This window comes from Mizuhopecten yessoensis, unplaced genomic scaffold, assembly GCF_002113885.1.
Source record: "Mizuhopecten yessoensis strain PY_sf001 unplaced genomic scaffold, ASM211388v2 scaffold716269, whole genome shotgun sequence".
NCBI classification, from domain to species: domain Eukaryota; kingdom Metazoa; phylum Mollusca; class Bivalvia; order Pectinida; family Pectinidae; genus Mizuhopecten; species Mizuhopecten yessoensis.
Window position 1 is genome coordinate 311,327 of NW_018480032.1, and position 18,172 is coordinate 329,498.

At 37.6% G+C, this 18,172-nt stretch overlaps 1 protein-coding gene across 6 annotated transcripts in view; it reads right to left on the bottom strand.

Annotated features, from left to right (window-relative positions):
- Window positions 1-4,502: 4,502 nt before the first annotated feature.
- LOC110442468 (dynamin-1-like) overlaps window positions 4,503-18,172 on the bottom strand; it is a 59,223-nt gene continuing 45,553 nt past the window's right edge. For 3 of the 6 annotated variants that reach the window (XM_021486095.1, XM_021486097.1, XM_021486096.1), the window contains exons 15-22: window positions 16,525-16,654; window positions 15,523-15,534; window positions 13,350-13,499; window positions 12,764-12,820; window positions 10,570-10,751; window positions 9,405-9,683; window positions 8,123-8,143; window positions 4,503-4,800 (exon numbers count right to left, since the gene is read on the bottom strand). In XM_021486095.1, the coding sequence (XP_021341770.1) occupies window positions 4,734-4,800; window positions 8,123-8,143; window positions 9,405-9,683; window positions 10,570-10,751; window positions 12,764-12,820; window positions 13,350-13,499; window positions 15,523-15,534; window positions 16,525-16,654 (898 nt within the window). In that variant the 3' untranslated portion in view covers window positions 4,503-4,733. The remainder of the gene's footprint in view (window positions 4,801-8,122; window positions 8,144-9,404; window positions 9,684-10,569; window positions 10,752-12,763; window positions 12,821-13,349; window positions 13,500-15,522; window positions 15,535-16,524; window positions 16,655-18,172) is intronic. The other 3 variants (XM_021486098.1, XM_021486099.1, XM_021486101.1) reach the window with 2 other exon arrangements.

The following is an 18,172-nucleotide window of genomic DNA, read 5'->3' on the forward strand; positions in this document are numbered from 1 at the left end:
TGCTGGCAAAGTAAAATTTAGTTTAAACTTTTACAAATTCATTTCACAAACTTGACAATTTCTTGACATGACTAACATAAATCTTTCGTCCTAGAAACTTAGGTAAACAGACATTCAGACAACGACACAACACATCTTCTTTCTACAGATTCATTGAAGAACGTACATCTTTTTCCTGTTGTCATGGCAACAGTTATGATTTTAGGGCAAAGGACTAAATTCTAACTAACATTGTCCCTACAACTAACGTTGTCACATTGATGTAACAAACATGTCTCTACAACTAACGTTGTCACATCGATGGGTTGCCATAGCAATGATAATATACACTAGTCTATATTTGTAGTCCACTCCAACTCCATGACATGGAATGCATCTTCTTTGTATATGTACAAGTAACCATTGTCTTACAAAACCTGTATCTCTATCATATACAAATGTACAGGGAGTTGTGCTTAGTATAAAGTCAGTCATATCACAAAAGGAAAATAATGAAAGTCTTCCTCAAATAACTGACAAAATATAAAAAGAAAAATAGCAGAGACTTGGTAAGGTTTAACAGTAGGTTGTGTGAACACAGAATCTAGAACTAAGCAAGTCATGCCAACACTTTTTTTCTGAATCTGGATATTAAGTTTTGTAGCACCAATATTTTTAATGTTAGAGAGTGATAAGATTTCACACTTTCCTTGCTACAGTGTACTACACCAGCCGAGAACTTCTCTATAAACAGCTGTAGGTTGGGCACCAGGACAGGGTTAAATCCAGTGGTGGTCTTGTCGAAATTTGTTCCCTGATTCACGTACATTTGTAGTTTTACTTGTTGGCTTTTAACTCATTCACCCCTGAAATTTCATAATGAACTATTCCAATCTTTGGAAGGGTTCAACTGTGTCTTCAGGGGTGAATGAGTTAAATAGATAATTAAATATCATATAATAGAGAAAAAACAGATCATGACCTGGCCCCATTGCTGAAAAAATCCTAAACTCTTAGAATTTGCTAAATATAAACACTCTTTTAAATTAAACTTCATATTTCCTCTCCAATGTTGTAAATATTGATTTTTCTGCATCTCAAGTCAAGAAGTGATCTCTTAAACACACAGCAAGAGTGAATGATGTAAGTTGATATAACTTGTTTCACAAATGTTGCAAAATTATTTTAATTTAAACACACCTTTACAACGATTGATGTTAAGAAATGAAAATAGTGTCTAGATGGGATTGTACACAAGAATGTTTAAAGGGAGATAACTTTCATTAATTACCTCCCCTGATGAGTCTGGTTCTGTACACTTTATTTACTAGTGACAAACATGAGGCAACTTTCTAATAAACGTTTTATTTGTTATTCACTTGCCTAGTGACAAAAAATCAAAATTTGATGACGATAGCTGTAGATTTAGTTATTTACATCACACTTGCACTTAAGATTCCATAAATATTAAAGAGATTTACTGTCATGTCTATTTCTGGTATCACAAAATCTGGACAAAAATTGCTCAAAATCAAAAAAAAAAATCAAGAAAACAGTAAGTTTTGGAAAGAAATTGTCACATTACAAGTTAAACAGAAGAACACTTTAAAGTTTGTATAATTGTCCAATCCTTTCTTTATTAATTAAAAATTAAATAAAATTAAAACAAATCAACTAACCAGACTTATACCCATTAGTCTTTTAAAACATTTGATCCAATGAGTAGGTTGGCTAATAGCTAACTGATTAAGAGTACAAATCATATAATCTCTTGTATACATAAATAATTACATAACAAATAAGGTAGACATTTGTGAGGTGAACTAACGTACCAAATCCACAACAAGAATTGCATAATAAATATAGGAAATGAACATTCACAGAAATAGGCTATCAATACATGTTTACATCAGAGAACTACCCTCAACTAAATCAACTTCCCAACAAACCCCGAAAGCCTGTTGAGCAATGGATTCAGAGTCCAGGATTCCTTTAGCTCTGCCACGTGAAGGAGGGATAAATAGATAGTAAATGCCAGGGGTCCACTTTTTCTGAACTGTGGAATCGCCATACATGCTAAGGAACACAAACGGAACATGTGAGAACGTCAGATCAATAACAGCAGTACTAGGTACAAAGTCTGGCCAGGTGAACAGGGTCGCGTGGAAACCAAAACGGCCAGGTGAACAGGGTCGCGTGGAAACCAAAACAGCAGCACTAAATGCAAATTTTGGGGGATTAAACAGCATTTGGCTCACAACACAGTCACTAGATACAAAGTTTGGACCGGTGACCAGTGTTGGGGCTGGCCCACAACAGTACCACTAGGTACAAAGTTTGAACCTGTGACCAGTGTTCAGGCTGGCCCACAACAGAACCACTAGGGACAAAGTTTGGACCGGTGACCAGAGTTTGGGCTGGCCCACAACAGAACCACTAGGGACAAAGTTTGGACCGCTGACCAGTGTTTGGGCTGGCCCACAACAGAACCACTAGGCACAAAGTTTGGTCCGGTGACCAGTGTTCGTTGCTGGTCCACAACAGAAACACTAGGCACAAAGTTTGGACCGGTGACCAGTGTTTGGGCTGGTCCTCAACAGAACCACTAGGGACAAAGTTTGGACCGGTGACCAGTGGTTGGGCTGGCCCACAACAGAACCACTAGGCACAAAGGTTGGACCGGTGACCAGTGTTCGTTGCTGGTCCACAACAGAACCACTAGGCACAAAGTTTGGTCCGGTGACCAGTGTTCGTTGCTGGTCCACAACAGAACCACTAGGCACAAAGGTTGGACCGGTGACCAGTGTTCGTTGCTGGTCCACAACAGAACCACTAGGCACAAAGGTTGTGCCGGTGACCAGTGTTCGTTGCTGGTCCACAACAGAAACACTAGGCACAAAGTTTGGACCGGTGACCAGTGTTCGGGCTGGTCCACAACAGAACCACTAGGCACAAAGTTTGGACCGTTGACCAGTGTTCGGGCTGGGCCACAACAGAACCACTAGGCACAAAGTTTGGTCCGGTGACCAGTGTTTGGGCTGGCCCACAACAGAACCACTAGGCACAAAGTTTGGACCGGTGACCAGTGTTCGTTGCTGGTCCACAACAGAACCACTAGGCACAAAGTTTGGACCGGTGACCAGTGTTTGGGCTGGCCCACAACAGAACCACTAGGTACAAAGTTTGGACTAGTGACCAATGTTCAAACAGGCCCAAAACGGGGCCACCAAGTTTAGTAAGCTGCGCTCAACTATGCCTACAACTGAACTATTAGGTACAATATTTTGACCAGTGCATAGTGTTCGACCAGGCCCAAAACACATCCAATAGGTACAAAGTTTCGACCTGTAAATAATGTCCAACCAAGCCCACAATACAGCCACTAAGTCCACCGTTTTGACCTGTGAGCAGCATTCGACCAGTCCTACAACAGAACTACTAGGTACAAAGTTTGGGCTAGGTACAAGTCTCCAGTCAGCGCTTTCTACTATCTCCTCTATACATCTGTCATAACTTACATTTTTCCAACATAAGTCGATATAAATCATCCTTTAATGACATTTGGCCCCAAAACCAAAAGGTGACTGAATGTCTGGCATCTGACGTCCTCACATGAAATTTCAACATAATTAAATAGAATGAATACATTTATGACATGCATGACATTTGTCAACTACATTTCAATGATGTCACTTTGACGCTACTTACACACACAGGGTAGGTAAACAATAGAAAGACCGACAGCATATATACTTATGTGGTGTCCTCGGATGAATGTAGCATTATACGTAAAATGTTTCGTGTTGACAAAATGCTTGTGAATGAGCAGGAAATACATAACATCTACGATACATGTATATCATTTCCTTTATGTGTGCATAAATACAATCTCGACTACTAACATGATTACAAGATTTTGTATCAATTATCTTGAAAAACTTGACGATGAACAACTGTACCAGACAATTGAATGGTCACCCTAGTATTACGTCAACATTCATTGTACAATGCAATCAGAATTGTCCAACATTCAACTACTAACAAGTTTCAGTGAACATAGAATCACACATGGTCAAACGTCAACTAGACAGCTATGTCACCTGTGTATAGCTGACCAATGACGTGAATGATGACATTGTAAGTAAGGACCTATAATGCTGTGACGCTAACTACGATGATCTGTGAGAATGATGACGAGTAAGCTATTGTACAGATGGTGAGGTAATTATATAAAAACATGACTCATTGTTCACATAAACCTGTTACAGAATCCAGTCAACTTTGTGTCAACACTTAGTCTACGCTTGTCAACTAGAAATCCTTCATCGGCTCGTGGCCATCGTCAACATTGCTTCCGCTGTCAACATGTCCACAACTTGCTTTGTCGACACCGATCCTGACCCTATTAATCCTGTTCTGTATATCATTCCACACCGATGCTGACCCTATTATCCTTGTTCTGTATATCATTCCACACCCTGTGTTACCGTAGTAGCACAGCCGGTTTTACTGGCGGGTTTTTACACTCTCTAATCTTTCTCTGAATCATCATTGACCTTGACCCTGTTATACACTGAGGTCGCTAAGTATGTTCAACTACTATGTCCGTTATATACCATAATTATATAGATGGTGCTACTGTATTGCACCTCGACGCATCTCTGTGGTGATGCAAAGTCGCCATGGAAACAGATTTGACACAACGTCTCCATGGTAACTAGTTTCATTTCATATAATGATGTATAGATGTATGTCTACTGTGGTCGACCAGACAAATTCGGCCGATCTGGAATCCTTGGTACACCAGCAGAGGAAGGTCTACTACAAGAGAAAATAAACTTGTATTAAAATTTGATTGAGTTTGCTAAAAGCCATTGACAAAACTGATTTCAAGTTCACCCAGGAGAATGTTATAGTTCAACCATCCAATATTAAAATGTAATAATGTTGTCTTCAGCTGAGCTTTTGAATTGAAATAATAGACAGTGTAGGGTCTTAATGCCGCCTGTTAAATGTTCAGCCAGCAAGCAGTGAAACAGCTCAATGTTAATATGTAATACATGTCCAGGTATTGCTATTGTTCTACACCCTTTCTTTGGCTTCAATTAAAAACATTTCATATTGACAGCACACAACATCTAAATTCAGGTTGATGTTCACTGCTGTTAATTTAACTCATTCGCCCCTGAAGACACATTTGAACTCTTCCAATTCAAAGGTTGGAATAGTTTATTATGAAATTTCAAGGGTGAATGAGTTCATAACCTTTCCAGCATGGTCAATGATAAGACGGATACAAATCCATGCACCAATTGCTTTCAGTTTTTAGTTTCACTCTGGATCACAAAAAAACTTTCTACTGGTACTTATGCTTATTATTAACAATGTATATTAACTTTGTGAGCTAGCTTTAAAACTGACTATATAGAAGTGAGACGTACAGGCATGTTAAGAAAGCGTTGTTATTAGTACATGTTATAAGTGACTTAAATCGTTATCACCAGTCTTAAATGGCAGGAACCTGCAAAAAATATCCCTTGTAAAATCCTGTGTAAAAAGCCATCGAAATCGCTAGCCTCTAAATTCCACATATATGTATAGAGATCAAAAAGGACAGAAACAAGCATCTAAAGGATACCACAGGTACCACGTTCCTTAAGATATAGGCAGAAAGTAAGTTTGGGGAAGGAAGGGGGAGGGGTGGTACACGGTCCCCCCCTCTGGAAGAAAAACTGTCTCTTTGGGATAGAGCTGGAACTGTCTCCCTCATGATAGTATATGAACCATATCCTTAGGATAGTAAAGATACCCTGTCTTAGGATTGTACAGGTCTCCTTAGGGTAGTACAGTTATCGTGCCCTTAGGATGGTACAATTACTGTCCCCTTAGGATGGTACAATTACTGTCCCCTTAGGATGGTACAATTACTGTCCCCTTAGGATGGTACAATTACTGTCCCCTTAGGATGGTACAATTACTGTCCCCTTAGGATGGTACAATTACTGTCCCCTTAGGATGGTACAATTACTGTCCCCTTAGGATGGTACAATTACTGTCCCCTTAGGATGGTACAATTACTGTCCCCTTAGGATGGTACAATTACTGTCCCCTTAGGATGGTACAATTACTGTCCCCTTAGGATGGTACAATTACTGTCCCCTTAGGATGGTACAATTACTGTCCCCTTAGGATGGTACAATTACTGTCCCCTTAGGATGGTACAATTACTGTCCCCTTAGGATGGTAAAATTACTGTCCCCTTAGAATAGTTACAGGTGCCATCTTCTAAAACACATATATAAAACATACTGTAAATTCAATGAGAGTATTTATATTTTAATTTGCAAGATATCTCGAATCTATTAACCCGTTCACCCCTATGTAACTTTAGTAGACATTACCATGCGTTGATATCGAGGAGTCCATTATGGTCTACAGTGGTGAAAGGGTTAACACAATCTGTATATTAGAGAACATTTCTTTGAGCAAATTTACTTCTAAAAACATGTACTTCTCGATAAATGAAGTATGTTGACAGTAGCACAGCAGGGTGTTTGAAAACTTCAAGTTATATCACCTTTCTCTCGCGACAGATATCACTCTTTTTCTGTTTATTTGTTTCTAGATAGCTTCCCATTTCCCATTTCTTGTTTCTAGATAGCTTCCCGTTTCTTGTTTCTAAATAGCTTCCAATTTCTTGTTTCTAGATAGCTTCCCATTTCTTAGATAGCTTCCTATTTCTTGTTTCTAGATAGCTTCCCATTTCTTGTTCCTAGATAGCTTCCCATTTCTTGCTTCTGGTTAGCTTCTGATTTTTGTAACACTATTCGTTTAAAAGGTTACAAGGTTCTGGATTGAGATTGGTCTGTTTATACACATTTGGGTGGACGTTAATCTTGGTCTGTTTATACACATTTGGGGGGACGTTAATCTTGGTCTGTTTATACACATTTGGGGGACGTTAATCTTGGTCTGTTTATACACATTAGGGGGGACGTTAATCTTGGTCTGTTTATACACATTTGGGTGGACGTTAATCTTGGTCCGTTTATACACGTTTGGGTGGACGTTAATCTTGGAGTTTGACATTATTTGGAGACGGAAAAAGGTGAATATTTTCACTGTAACAACAGGTGAGTATTACAGGCAGTATTAACCCTGATCCTAGCACATATCCAGTACTTGCCAGTTTTCATGTCTTTAATTAGCAATCTTTTTCAAAATCCAGAAATAATAATTTGTTTTTGTCTATAAAATTCTGGAAAAAAAGGAACAAGATTTCTTTTCTGTCAGTACAGCAATATATAAAATCTGTATTTCTGATCAAAAATCACATGACAACTGGCAAATCCTACAGGTCAGAGACATACACACTCAAAACCTACAGGTCAGAGACATACACATTCTAAAGGTAGCACTGTCGTCATCTAACTTTTACATTTAAATTTTCATATTTGTATTTCTTTGGTGTCCTTTTAAATTTCACTGATGTGTTATCAAATGTAAATATTCTGGTAAATTTCCATATTTTCGATAATCATATTCGAGTTAAATAAATATTTTAAATATTATTTTTAACAATTCAACTTTGAATCACAGAATTAACGTATTGGTCCGAAGAAATAAGATCTGTAAGACTGTTTTGAGTGTATTTATCATGAGCTGTCCGTGTTACATAAGCATTAATGTTTTAGTATATGAATGTGGGGGCCAAAAACAGCAGATAGAAAACCCAGTAGCTGAAAACCGGACAAATATCTGGTTCTTCTTGACAACGAATATATATATAACTATCTCTAATATTCTTAACGATCTCAAATGTGATTGCTTGAGTTCAAGTAACTATTACTACAATTACTATGACTTAATCATGTGCAATAAATCATGGTCATTTTGGAATGGCATTTACACCAAAGTCCTAACGTAAATAAAATATAAATTTCCAAAACATCATCTGTTCTATGAAGTTGTATTAGAAATTCAATACTAGCAAGTCTTTCATTTAAAATCAAGTTGCAATTTAAATACATTTGAGAGATTATAACTTATTTTTAATGACGGACTTGAAATTCCGAACAGAACCAGATATTTTGTCCATTCTCAAGAACAGCCCTAATAAACTTCTGGTATAGTAGATAATTACCCTCTGAAACTGGGTTTTGTGCTGTAAAAAAGGCATAGTGGTACAAAATTATGATCTCGGTCCGATATACAACCCTGGTTTTACTCTCATAAAGCCTTGCTATCTTAAAACATTAAAAAAAAAAAAAAAAAAAAAAAATCACAAACCCAGAATATCTGGGAGTGTCATCTCAGATCCTGTAAACATTTATTTTAGTCTTATTTTAGCAGTAGTCTTATATAAGTGTGCTCCACGCTTTAAATATTATACTTAATTATGATTTCGCCAACTGAAGTTTCCGTAAATTGTTTTCTTATGTATTTTTTTGCGGGTGCACCAATCTGTTCAAATTTGATAATGCGCTAGAATTTGAGAGCGGTAAAATACGTACACTTACAGTGTTTTGAATTTCTCATCAGATTTATTTTTTCAATTTCACTGTGCCTAAAGATGATATTCAAAGCAAACATTTCACATTAATTTGTCTGATTGCTAACAAAACTTTATGAACAGTTTCCAGGTTAAGTAAAAAGGTACACAAACAAGCTAACAAGCATGGCATACACAGAATAGTCATACAATAAATAGTGGCATACAAAATTACGTCATACAGGATATAACAATAGAAAAGCTATTTATATATAAATATTATTCATATTACAATTTTTTTCACAGCCTTTAATGAATAATCTAGAAATTTATAAACCAAGTTTCATTTCAGTTATAACTACCATAACTTAAGTCAGCATATCTGTCCCACTACTCCCATTCCTTTGTAAATAATATAAAAGAAAGAGAAACCTAAACCTCCCCTGGGAGGCCCCTCTGACCTCCCCACGCATGTATGCACGACAGGAAACATATTTTCTCATCTTTTTTAATTAACTCTCAAAAGTTATGAAAGATATGCAAGTCTCGCATAATTTTTTAAATATTTACAAAAGAGAGCAAGATAAATATGATATTGGACTAAAACGAGTTGATAATGGTCACTAAGTAATTACAGAGTTATACCCCAATACAATGGATGCACTAGTTGGATTAGTGACATGCTGTAAATTGTTTACCTCTCGGTACGATAACCAATTATTTCACCAGTACACATGCCACTATATACTAGAGTCCTGACGATACCTTATACAACTGAACGCCTGAACGAATACTGGAATCTCTATTTTAGTTAATTTTGGAATATGACCATGCAAAACAATACATTTGTCAGTAAGTTAAAACCATTCTGAATATAGAAACAAAGGAGGTTGATATCAATAACATGTGACTGTTCGTGACTAGATATACTTACGCAGGAATCGGAGGAACATTGGCCATCTGTCCAAAGCCTCCGGTTGCCTGGAAGGCTCCACCGGCCTGGAAAGCCATGTTGGTGAAAGTTCCTGCCGCCTGCTGTGGACCACCCATAGCGTTGATTGCCATACCCAAGGGCACCTGTGGAGCAGGGCGGTTGGGAATGTTGGGAGCCGGGCGGTTCGGGATTGACGGTTGATTGCCCCCGGGGCGGTTGGGAAGGGGCGGCGGAGGAGCACGACTCGGCTTGGGTGAAGAGGGCCGAGAACTTGGACGTCTGCAAGAATAGTTTAATGATTTTAGTATGACAAACTTCCTGTGGATACAATATTTAGGAAAAGCTGCAGCGAGGAATTAAACAGTGACGTCAGCTAACTAGCCTTTTTCTCTTTAGGTTGAGTTTAACATTGTCAAGTCAAAAGAATCACCTGCTGTTTACCAACATTTAACTGACCGCTAACAACTTGAAATTGAAAGTTCATCAATTTAGGTACAAGTCGGGAAAAATAACAGCAACAATTTCAATGCTGATCAACTAGTAATTCAACCTAGTTGTTCTTGAAACCTGCATGCTTTAAAACATTTCATCCATAGCTAAATAAATCTATACCAGTGAGTCCCCTCTAACCCCAACCCTACACATGTCATGAGTGTTATCTACCCCTCACCCTATAAAACACCCATACCACACAGTAACCAAGTCTCATCTGAGTCTCATCTTACCCTGTCCATGAGACTCACACAGTATAACCTCATACTCACCAGTGAGTCACACCTAAACCTACCCTGCACTCATCTAGAGTATAATCTACCCGAACCCTATATCTCACCCAATATTATCACACAGTAACCACAACGTCTCATCTGAGTCTCGTCTCACCCTATCCATGAGACTCGCACAGTACTATATCACACTTACCAGTGAGTCCCCTCTTACCCACAAATATTACCTACAGTAATCTCATCTGAGACTCATCTCCACCCATCCATGAGACACGCTCTAAACAGCAAGTCTCATTTACTCACAACACTACATCTCACCCAATATTACCACACAATAACCACAGAATCTCATCTGAGCCTCATATCACCTATCCATGGACTCACACCAATTATCTATCATTTACCAGCGAGTTTCACCTAACCGTATCTCTACAACTCACCCTCCATTTAAGGACTGTTCCACATTGAGCCAGTCACTGTCGACTGGGGGAGGGCAGGGCGTCGACACTGTTGTCGTGGAGATGTCGCCAATTATATGTAGGGCTTCCTTCGTAGCATGATACATGCGCAGCATTTCCTCACGACGATTTGCTTCCTCTGTCGATTCTTCCATCATGGAACCCTGTGAAATTTACATCTCTTGTTAATATCGATAAATTCAGGAAAACTAAAAGATAAAGGATAAATCAAAAATTTATCTGACTAAAACACTTGTAGGCTTTGCAACTTTCTCACATGCATCAAATATATTCAATATAAGTTTCTTTTTTATCCTATCAGCTAAACATCATTTGAGAATACATATTACAGGTACCACCTGTCCACTGAGGAACAAATGTTACCTGTCCACTGAGGAACATGTACCACCTGTCCACTGAGGAACAGATGTTACCTGTAAACTGAGGAACAAATGTTACCTGTCCACTGAGGAACAAATGTTACCTGTCTGCTGAGGAACACATGTTACCTGTCCACTGAGGAACAAATGTTACCTGTCCACTGAGGAACAGATGTTACCTGTCCACTGAGGAACAACTGTTACCTGTCCACTGAGGAACAAATGTTACCTGTATACTGAGGAATAAATGTTACCTGTATACTGAGGAACAGATAATACCTGTATAATGAGGAACAGGTAACAGTGGAACAGGAAACAGTTGAACATATATTACCTGTATACTGAGGAACAGATGTTACCTGTATACTGAGGAACAGATATTACCTGTATACTTTGGAACAGATGTTACCTGTATACTGAGGAACAGATATTACCTGTATACTGAGGAACAGGTAACAGTGGAACATATATTACCTGTATACTGAGGAACATATATTACCTGTATACTAAGGAACAGATGTTACCAGTATACTAAAGAACAGATGTTACCTGTATACTGAGGAACAGATGTTACCTGTATACTGAGAAACATATATTAACTGTATACTGAGGAACAGATATTACCTGTTTACTGAGGAACAGGTAACAGTGGAACAGATGTTACCTGTATACTGAAGAACATATATTACCTGTTTACTTAGGAACAGATATTACCTGTATACTGAGGAACAAATGTTACCTGTATACTGAGAAACAAATATCACCTGTGTTCTGATGAACAGATATTACCTATGTACTAAGGAACAAATATTGCCTGTGTACTGAGGAACAGATGTTATCTGTATACTGAGGAACAGATGTTACCTGTATACTGAGGAACAGATGTTACCTGTGTACTTCAGAACAGGTATTACCTGTATACTGAGGAACAGATGTTACCTGTGTACTTAAGAACAGGTATTACCTGTATACTGAGGAACAGATGTAACCTGTTTACTGAGGAACAGATGTAACCTGTATACCGAGGAACAGATGTTACTTGTATACTGAGGAACAGATGTTACCTGTATACTGAGAAAAAAATATCACCTGTGTTCTGACGAACATATATTACCTGTATACTAAGGATCAAATATTACCTGTGTACTGAGGAACAGATGTTACCTATATACTGAGGAACAGATGTTACCTGTATATTGAGGAACAGATGTTACTTGTATACTGAGGAACAGATGTTACCTGTATACTGAGAAACAAATATCACCTGTGTTCTGACGAACATATATTACCTGTATACTAAGGAACAAATATTACCTGTGTACTTAAGAACAGGTATTACCTGTCTACTGAGGAACAGATGTTAACTGTGTACTTAAGAACAGGTATTACCTGTGTACTTAAGAACAGATGTTACCTGTCCACTGAGGAACAGATGTTACCTGTCCACTGAGGAACAAATGTTACCTGTATACTGAGGAACAAATGTTACCTGTCCACTGAGGAACAAATGTTATCTGTCCACGGAGGAACAAATGTTACCTGTATACTGAGGAACAGATGTTACCTGTATACTGAGCAACAGATGTTACCTGTATACTGAGGAACAAATGTTACCTGTATACTGAGGAACAGATATTACCTGTATACTGAGGAACAAATGTTACCTGTGAACTTAAGAACAGGTATTACCTGTCTACTGAGGAACAGATGTAACCTGTGTACTTAAGAACAGGTATTACCTGTCTACTGAGGAACAATAATTATCTTGCAGACCATGAAACTGATCACCAAATTACCTGGTCCACCGTGGAATATAGCTGAGCTAATAATTCACCTCCAATAAATTCCTTCACCTGAAATTGATAGATTTCCATTGTTAATGCAATATTTCAAATAAATAGTAATTGGACAACTTGTTCCAAAACATTTCATTTTCAATAAAAACAAAGTTATCAGGGGCTCATATAGATATACCTCACTCCCCTAAATTGATCAAATGTGACTTTTGATCCCTTTAACCTTGACTGATGACCACCAAAATCAAACCTGGTGTAGAGGTTTATGTTATGATGCTACAGTGTAAATATGAAGTTAATCTATCAAGGCATTCATGAAATATCTTGTACAAAATCTTTGTACTTCAACAGTGGTCAAGTGTGACCCTTTAACCTTGGCCGACGACCACCAAAATCTAATCAGGTATAGAACTTGAAATTACCATGTTATGGTGCAAATGTAAATTGTTGCGGGGTTCCCGAGATATTTTGTACACAAGCTTTTTATTATGTACAGATGGATGAACACTGAGAAAGTGATTACTATACACCTCGTCAACTATATGTTTATGTGAGTCTAAATCAAAAATGAAAATGTTACACTCACTTCATTGACGATCATGTACATGATGGTTTTTGGGACTAGGTCTCGCTGAGTTTTGTTGACGATCTTCATGTAGGAGTCGACAAGGTTACGGATGGTTTCTACCTGTCGCTCTAACTGGGGATCCATGGAGCCGATGTCAGCGCTGCCCGACTGGAAAAAAATATATCTATACAATAGCAATGTTACGAAGAGCAGTACTGCACAATAACATTACAACAGAAATCAGTCGAGGTCAGTAATTATATAATACAGTGTAAGCTGTTCACACAACCACCTCCATAAAGAGACCACCTGTGTTAAGAGACCACCATTATTTAGAGGCCAATGTTAATGCTTCCCATTTTAATTATGACCACCTGTGTTAAGAGACTATCCATATCTAGAGGCCAATTTTATTGTTTCCCATTTTGATTATATGTCCACCTGTATTAAAAGACCACCAGTATTTAGGGGCCAATTTTAATGTTTCCCATTTTAAATTATTTCACTATTAACTGAATATTTATTAAGAGACCACCTGCCTAAAGAGACCACTTTTTGGAAATCCTGAGGATGGTCTCGTTATACAGGTTTAACTGTTGATATAGATAACATTATGAAAAGTTAACTATATGATCCTAAAATATCACCATTGATATCAAGGTGAAACATGTTAAAGATGAAACTATTAGTAACTTACCTTCATTCTATATATCACTGCCTTCCACTTATATCACATTATTTGCTTATTATCACATTGTTTTGTTTAATATCATATTTTACCAAAACATCACTTTCTTTCCAGAAATATAATATATATTGTGTGTAATTAATTTAGTTTGCCTTACTCTAAGAATTTTATAACTCCTATTTACATCATTTTTTCCTGAACTACTTTTTCTGTTCTGTTGAATTCCTTTTTATACCATGTTGTAAAGTCCTTTTTATATCATGTTCTGCTGAACTCCTTTTTATAACATGTTTTATTAAACTTCTTTTAATCTCATGTTGTGTTGCCAGTAGCCCAGCACCACAACCACACATCACAATACCAAATAGACTATTTTGTAGTAGATATCATTTCATTACCAGTAACACTTTGTTAGCGTGCAGCTAGTCCCTACATGTGCATGCTGCTTTGGAAATAAAGGCATGTAGGCATGTAGCTATGTAGGTTTGTAGATAAAGGGAATAGTATAGGTAGAGATATCTAGGGTAGTTCATATCACTGCTGCAATTTCAAGGCTAGAAATTTAGACATGGCAACTGAAGCAACCAATGGCATCTCATGATCACAAGCACAGTATATGTAGGATGCAGGGCTATAGCTACCATCCAATATACCCTTCATATAGTTATTTCAAGCATTTTGATGAAAAAGTCAACAGTGAATCCCTAGGATTGGGTCAACTTTTCATGAAATAGTATAAACACAAGGGAGACTGAGATCAAACGTCTGCTAGTCGATGTTCAGCAAAGTTCTGCGCACCCCAGTGGAAGGATTCCTAAATGAAATTCACTTGTCAAGCCATAAGAGTAATTGAAATTCAAATCCTGCATGAAATAGTCAACAGTGAATCAGAATTTTTAGTTGTCAACTTTTCATGGAACAATCAAAGGTGAACCAAGAGGTGTTTGGCGTCAAGATTTCATGATACAGTCGACAGTGAATCAGAGTACAATCAAAGGTGAACCCAGAGGTGTTTGGGGTCAACTTGGTACAGTCGACAGTGAACCCAGAGGTGAACTTTTTCAGTTTCCAAATGACCACAATAACATTTGGGACCCTTTGGGTGTTTCAACTGTCTGATGAAAATATAGACAATTTGTGACTGTTTTACCGGTCTGGTTTCCTATGATTTACAATGACTTGAATTGGAGATAACAGTCAAATTTGAATTTTCGGATTTTATATTGAGTCTGGTATCAAAAGAAGATTTGTACATATCTTGAGTTTGAAATAAATTACTGTCTGTAGAGCTCAAATTAACATCCCTTCATAATGTTCACTTTGTACATACATGTACTCATGAAGCAAGTGTGTACATGTTAGGGGGATCGCTATGGTGATGGCTGGTAGTTATATATATAAGGTGAGGCAGAGAATGCAGGCAGTGGACGAGGGAGGGACAAGGCTACCGGAGAATAAGCAGATGATGAAGTGAGATGGGAAACAGAATGAAGTCAAACCTACATTGCTACGACTCTGAAACAGCAAACCATGACACATGGATAGGTGATCGAGCGTTATTATAAAATAACACATCATAGTAATATCGATGTACCATTCCTCGCTGTTCCCTTAAGACCTTACCCACCCATGACACTATTAACCATTCCTCGTTTTTCACTTAAGGCCTAACCTACCCACCCATGACACTATGCACCATTCCTCGTTTTTCACTTAAGGCCTAACTTACCAACCTATGACACTAACCTGCCATTTCTTGTTTTTGTTTCCTCCATGGTAGCCTTGACCCTCACCATCTTACCATTTCTTGTTGTCTCATTCCCAACCATGGACTTGACACTATCTGAACATATCTTGATCCCCTCCCCACCACCACCACCAGACCTGACACAAACCTATCATTTCCATTTTTCCCTCTGCCCTTACATAGTCTTGTCAATGATTTGTTTACACTTGACCTTACCATGGATTTACCCTTTCACCCCTATGTAACTTTAGTAGACTCTACCATGCATTGATATGGATGAGTCCATTATGGTCTGAAGTGGTGAAAGGGGTAAATACTAGCTAACTGTTCCTCATTTTTAACTCCTCCTACTTCAGACATGACACTTACCTACCATCTCCAGTTTTTCCTTTTTTTTCTAACAATGACCTGACACTGATCCCTAATTTCTTTTTTTCTTCTTCATCCAAATATATAGAATTGACCCTACCCTATATATTTCTTAAGAAACTTAATTCTACCATCTCTAGTTTTTCCATCTTTTTTAGCAATGACCTAACACTGACCCCTAATTTCTTATTTTTTCTACAGCCCAATACATAGAATTGACCCCACCCTTTAAATTTCTTGTTTCCCCTCTCTCCCTACCCCAGGCCTCTGCTATGTCTGATGATAGACGTTCAATTCCTTTAATTCCCCTCAAACCTTACCTAGCCCTTTCCCGACCTCAAATTTACCCCCTGAACTACAAATTCCTCGTGTTTGATAGGCTGACTTACAGATTCCTTGTTTTCCTCCGTACTTCTGTCTGGGTAGACACCCGCCCTGAGGAAGGAAGCCTTCCAGCTGTCCACCTCTTCCTGACTCTCTGCAGACAACTCCAACTGTTTGTAATCCTTGTACACATTCCTACAAACACAACAGGTGTTGTCAGCAATCTCATATTTCACATATACAGGTAAAACCTTGCTTACAAATACATTTTTACATACAGATACAACCTAGATTAACAATATTTCATATATAAACAGGAAAAAATCTCAATTTTTTGCACACTCTTTGAATTTTGATATGGACAGATTAAATATTTTCTCTCTAGCATTATATCTCGAAGAAATTGCATTTTTCTTTACTGAAATTTGTAAATTTGCACATGAACAAATAATTTATTTACGTATTTATAAACCATTTTTTTATGAATTCACAGGTAAAATTAGAATTTTGATAATACAAAATGTACATGTATATTAATTTTTGCACACTCTTTGAGCTTTGATATGGACAGATAAAATATTTTCTAAAAATATTTCTCTAACATTACGTCTCCATTGAATTGCATTTTCTTCCCTGAAATTGCATCATAAAGTGATATAATCGGATCTCTACTTTGAAGTATTACCGAGTTCTAAAGTACGGTTTGCAAAATTAAGAATTTAATACTGTATACTGGAAAACTGTCGTCTAGCCAAAAATTAGTCATCCCTCGAGAGTAAAATCTACAATTGCCCAGTGTTATAATAGACCTCCACATGGTCATAGTATAGATCAAAACAGTGATATATCCAAGATGGCGGACATTTGTGAACAGGGGGGGGGGGGGGGGGGGCTCGCAATGAAGCCCCCTCCCTACTTTTGGTCTATGTTTTTTCACCAGGGGTGGGGCTTATTTGCAGTCAAATACGGTATTACTATTTATAGTAATATTCGTTGCCGTGATAAATTTGTCCTTATTATGGAGGGCAGACATGCAAAGGTTAACTCATTCACCCCTAAAGACACCTCCAATTCAAAGGTTGGAATACCTCCTTACGAAATTTCAAGGGTGAATGAGTTGAGCTAGGCGAAATTTTTCCAGTATACCGTATTTCCCTTGAACAGTGATAAAGTGTTATGTTCAGGTTTGATACATGTCAGATATTTACATTAGTACAATATACAGTTCATAGAATTACGTAAAATGTACGTAAAAGTTACATAAGTTACATAGTTAATTATATCTACCAGTATTTACGTACGGTAAGAATAATTAATAAATAATTGATTTTATAATTAATTTACATAATTCAAGTACATGACAGTATTTCATCATGTGTATATGTTCTTGTTATTTATAAATATGCTTAAAGCACAGCATACAGGATTTCAAATAAATATGTAGAAAATATATCAACATGAAGTCAAACATTTGTCATTAAAATCTGCACTTAGTATTCTGAAAATTGGGCATTTATATCCACTAGTACCCAATCAGCTGTAGAGACATATTGGGTAGTGGCCTGGACAATCCAGGGCTAAACTCATTTAAATTATAATGTTATATGTGCAGAGAAATCCACGTCTATGTGATGAGTGTTATATATTACATTATCATCAGAACATCATATGTCAATTTCCACAGCAAACTGGAATACGAGTTAGGCCAAACGA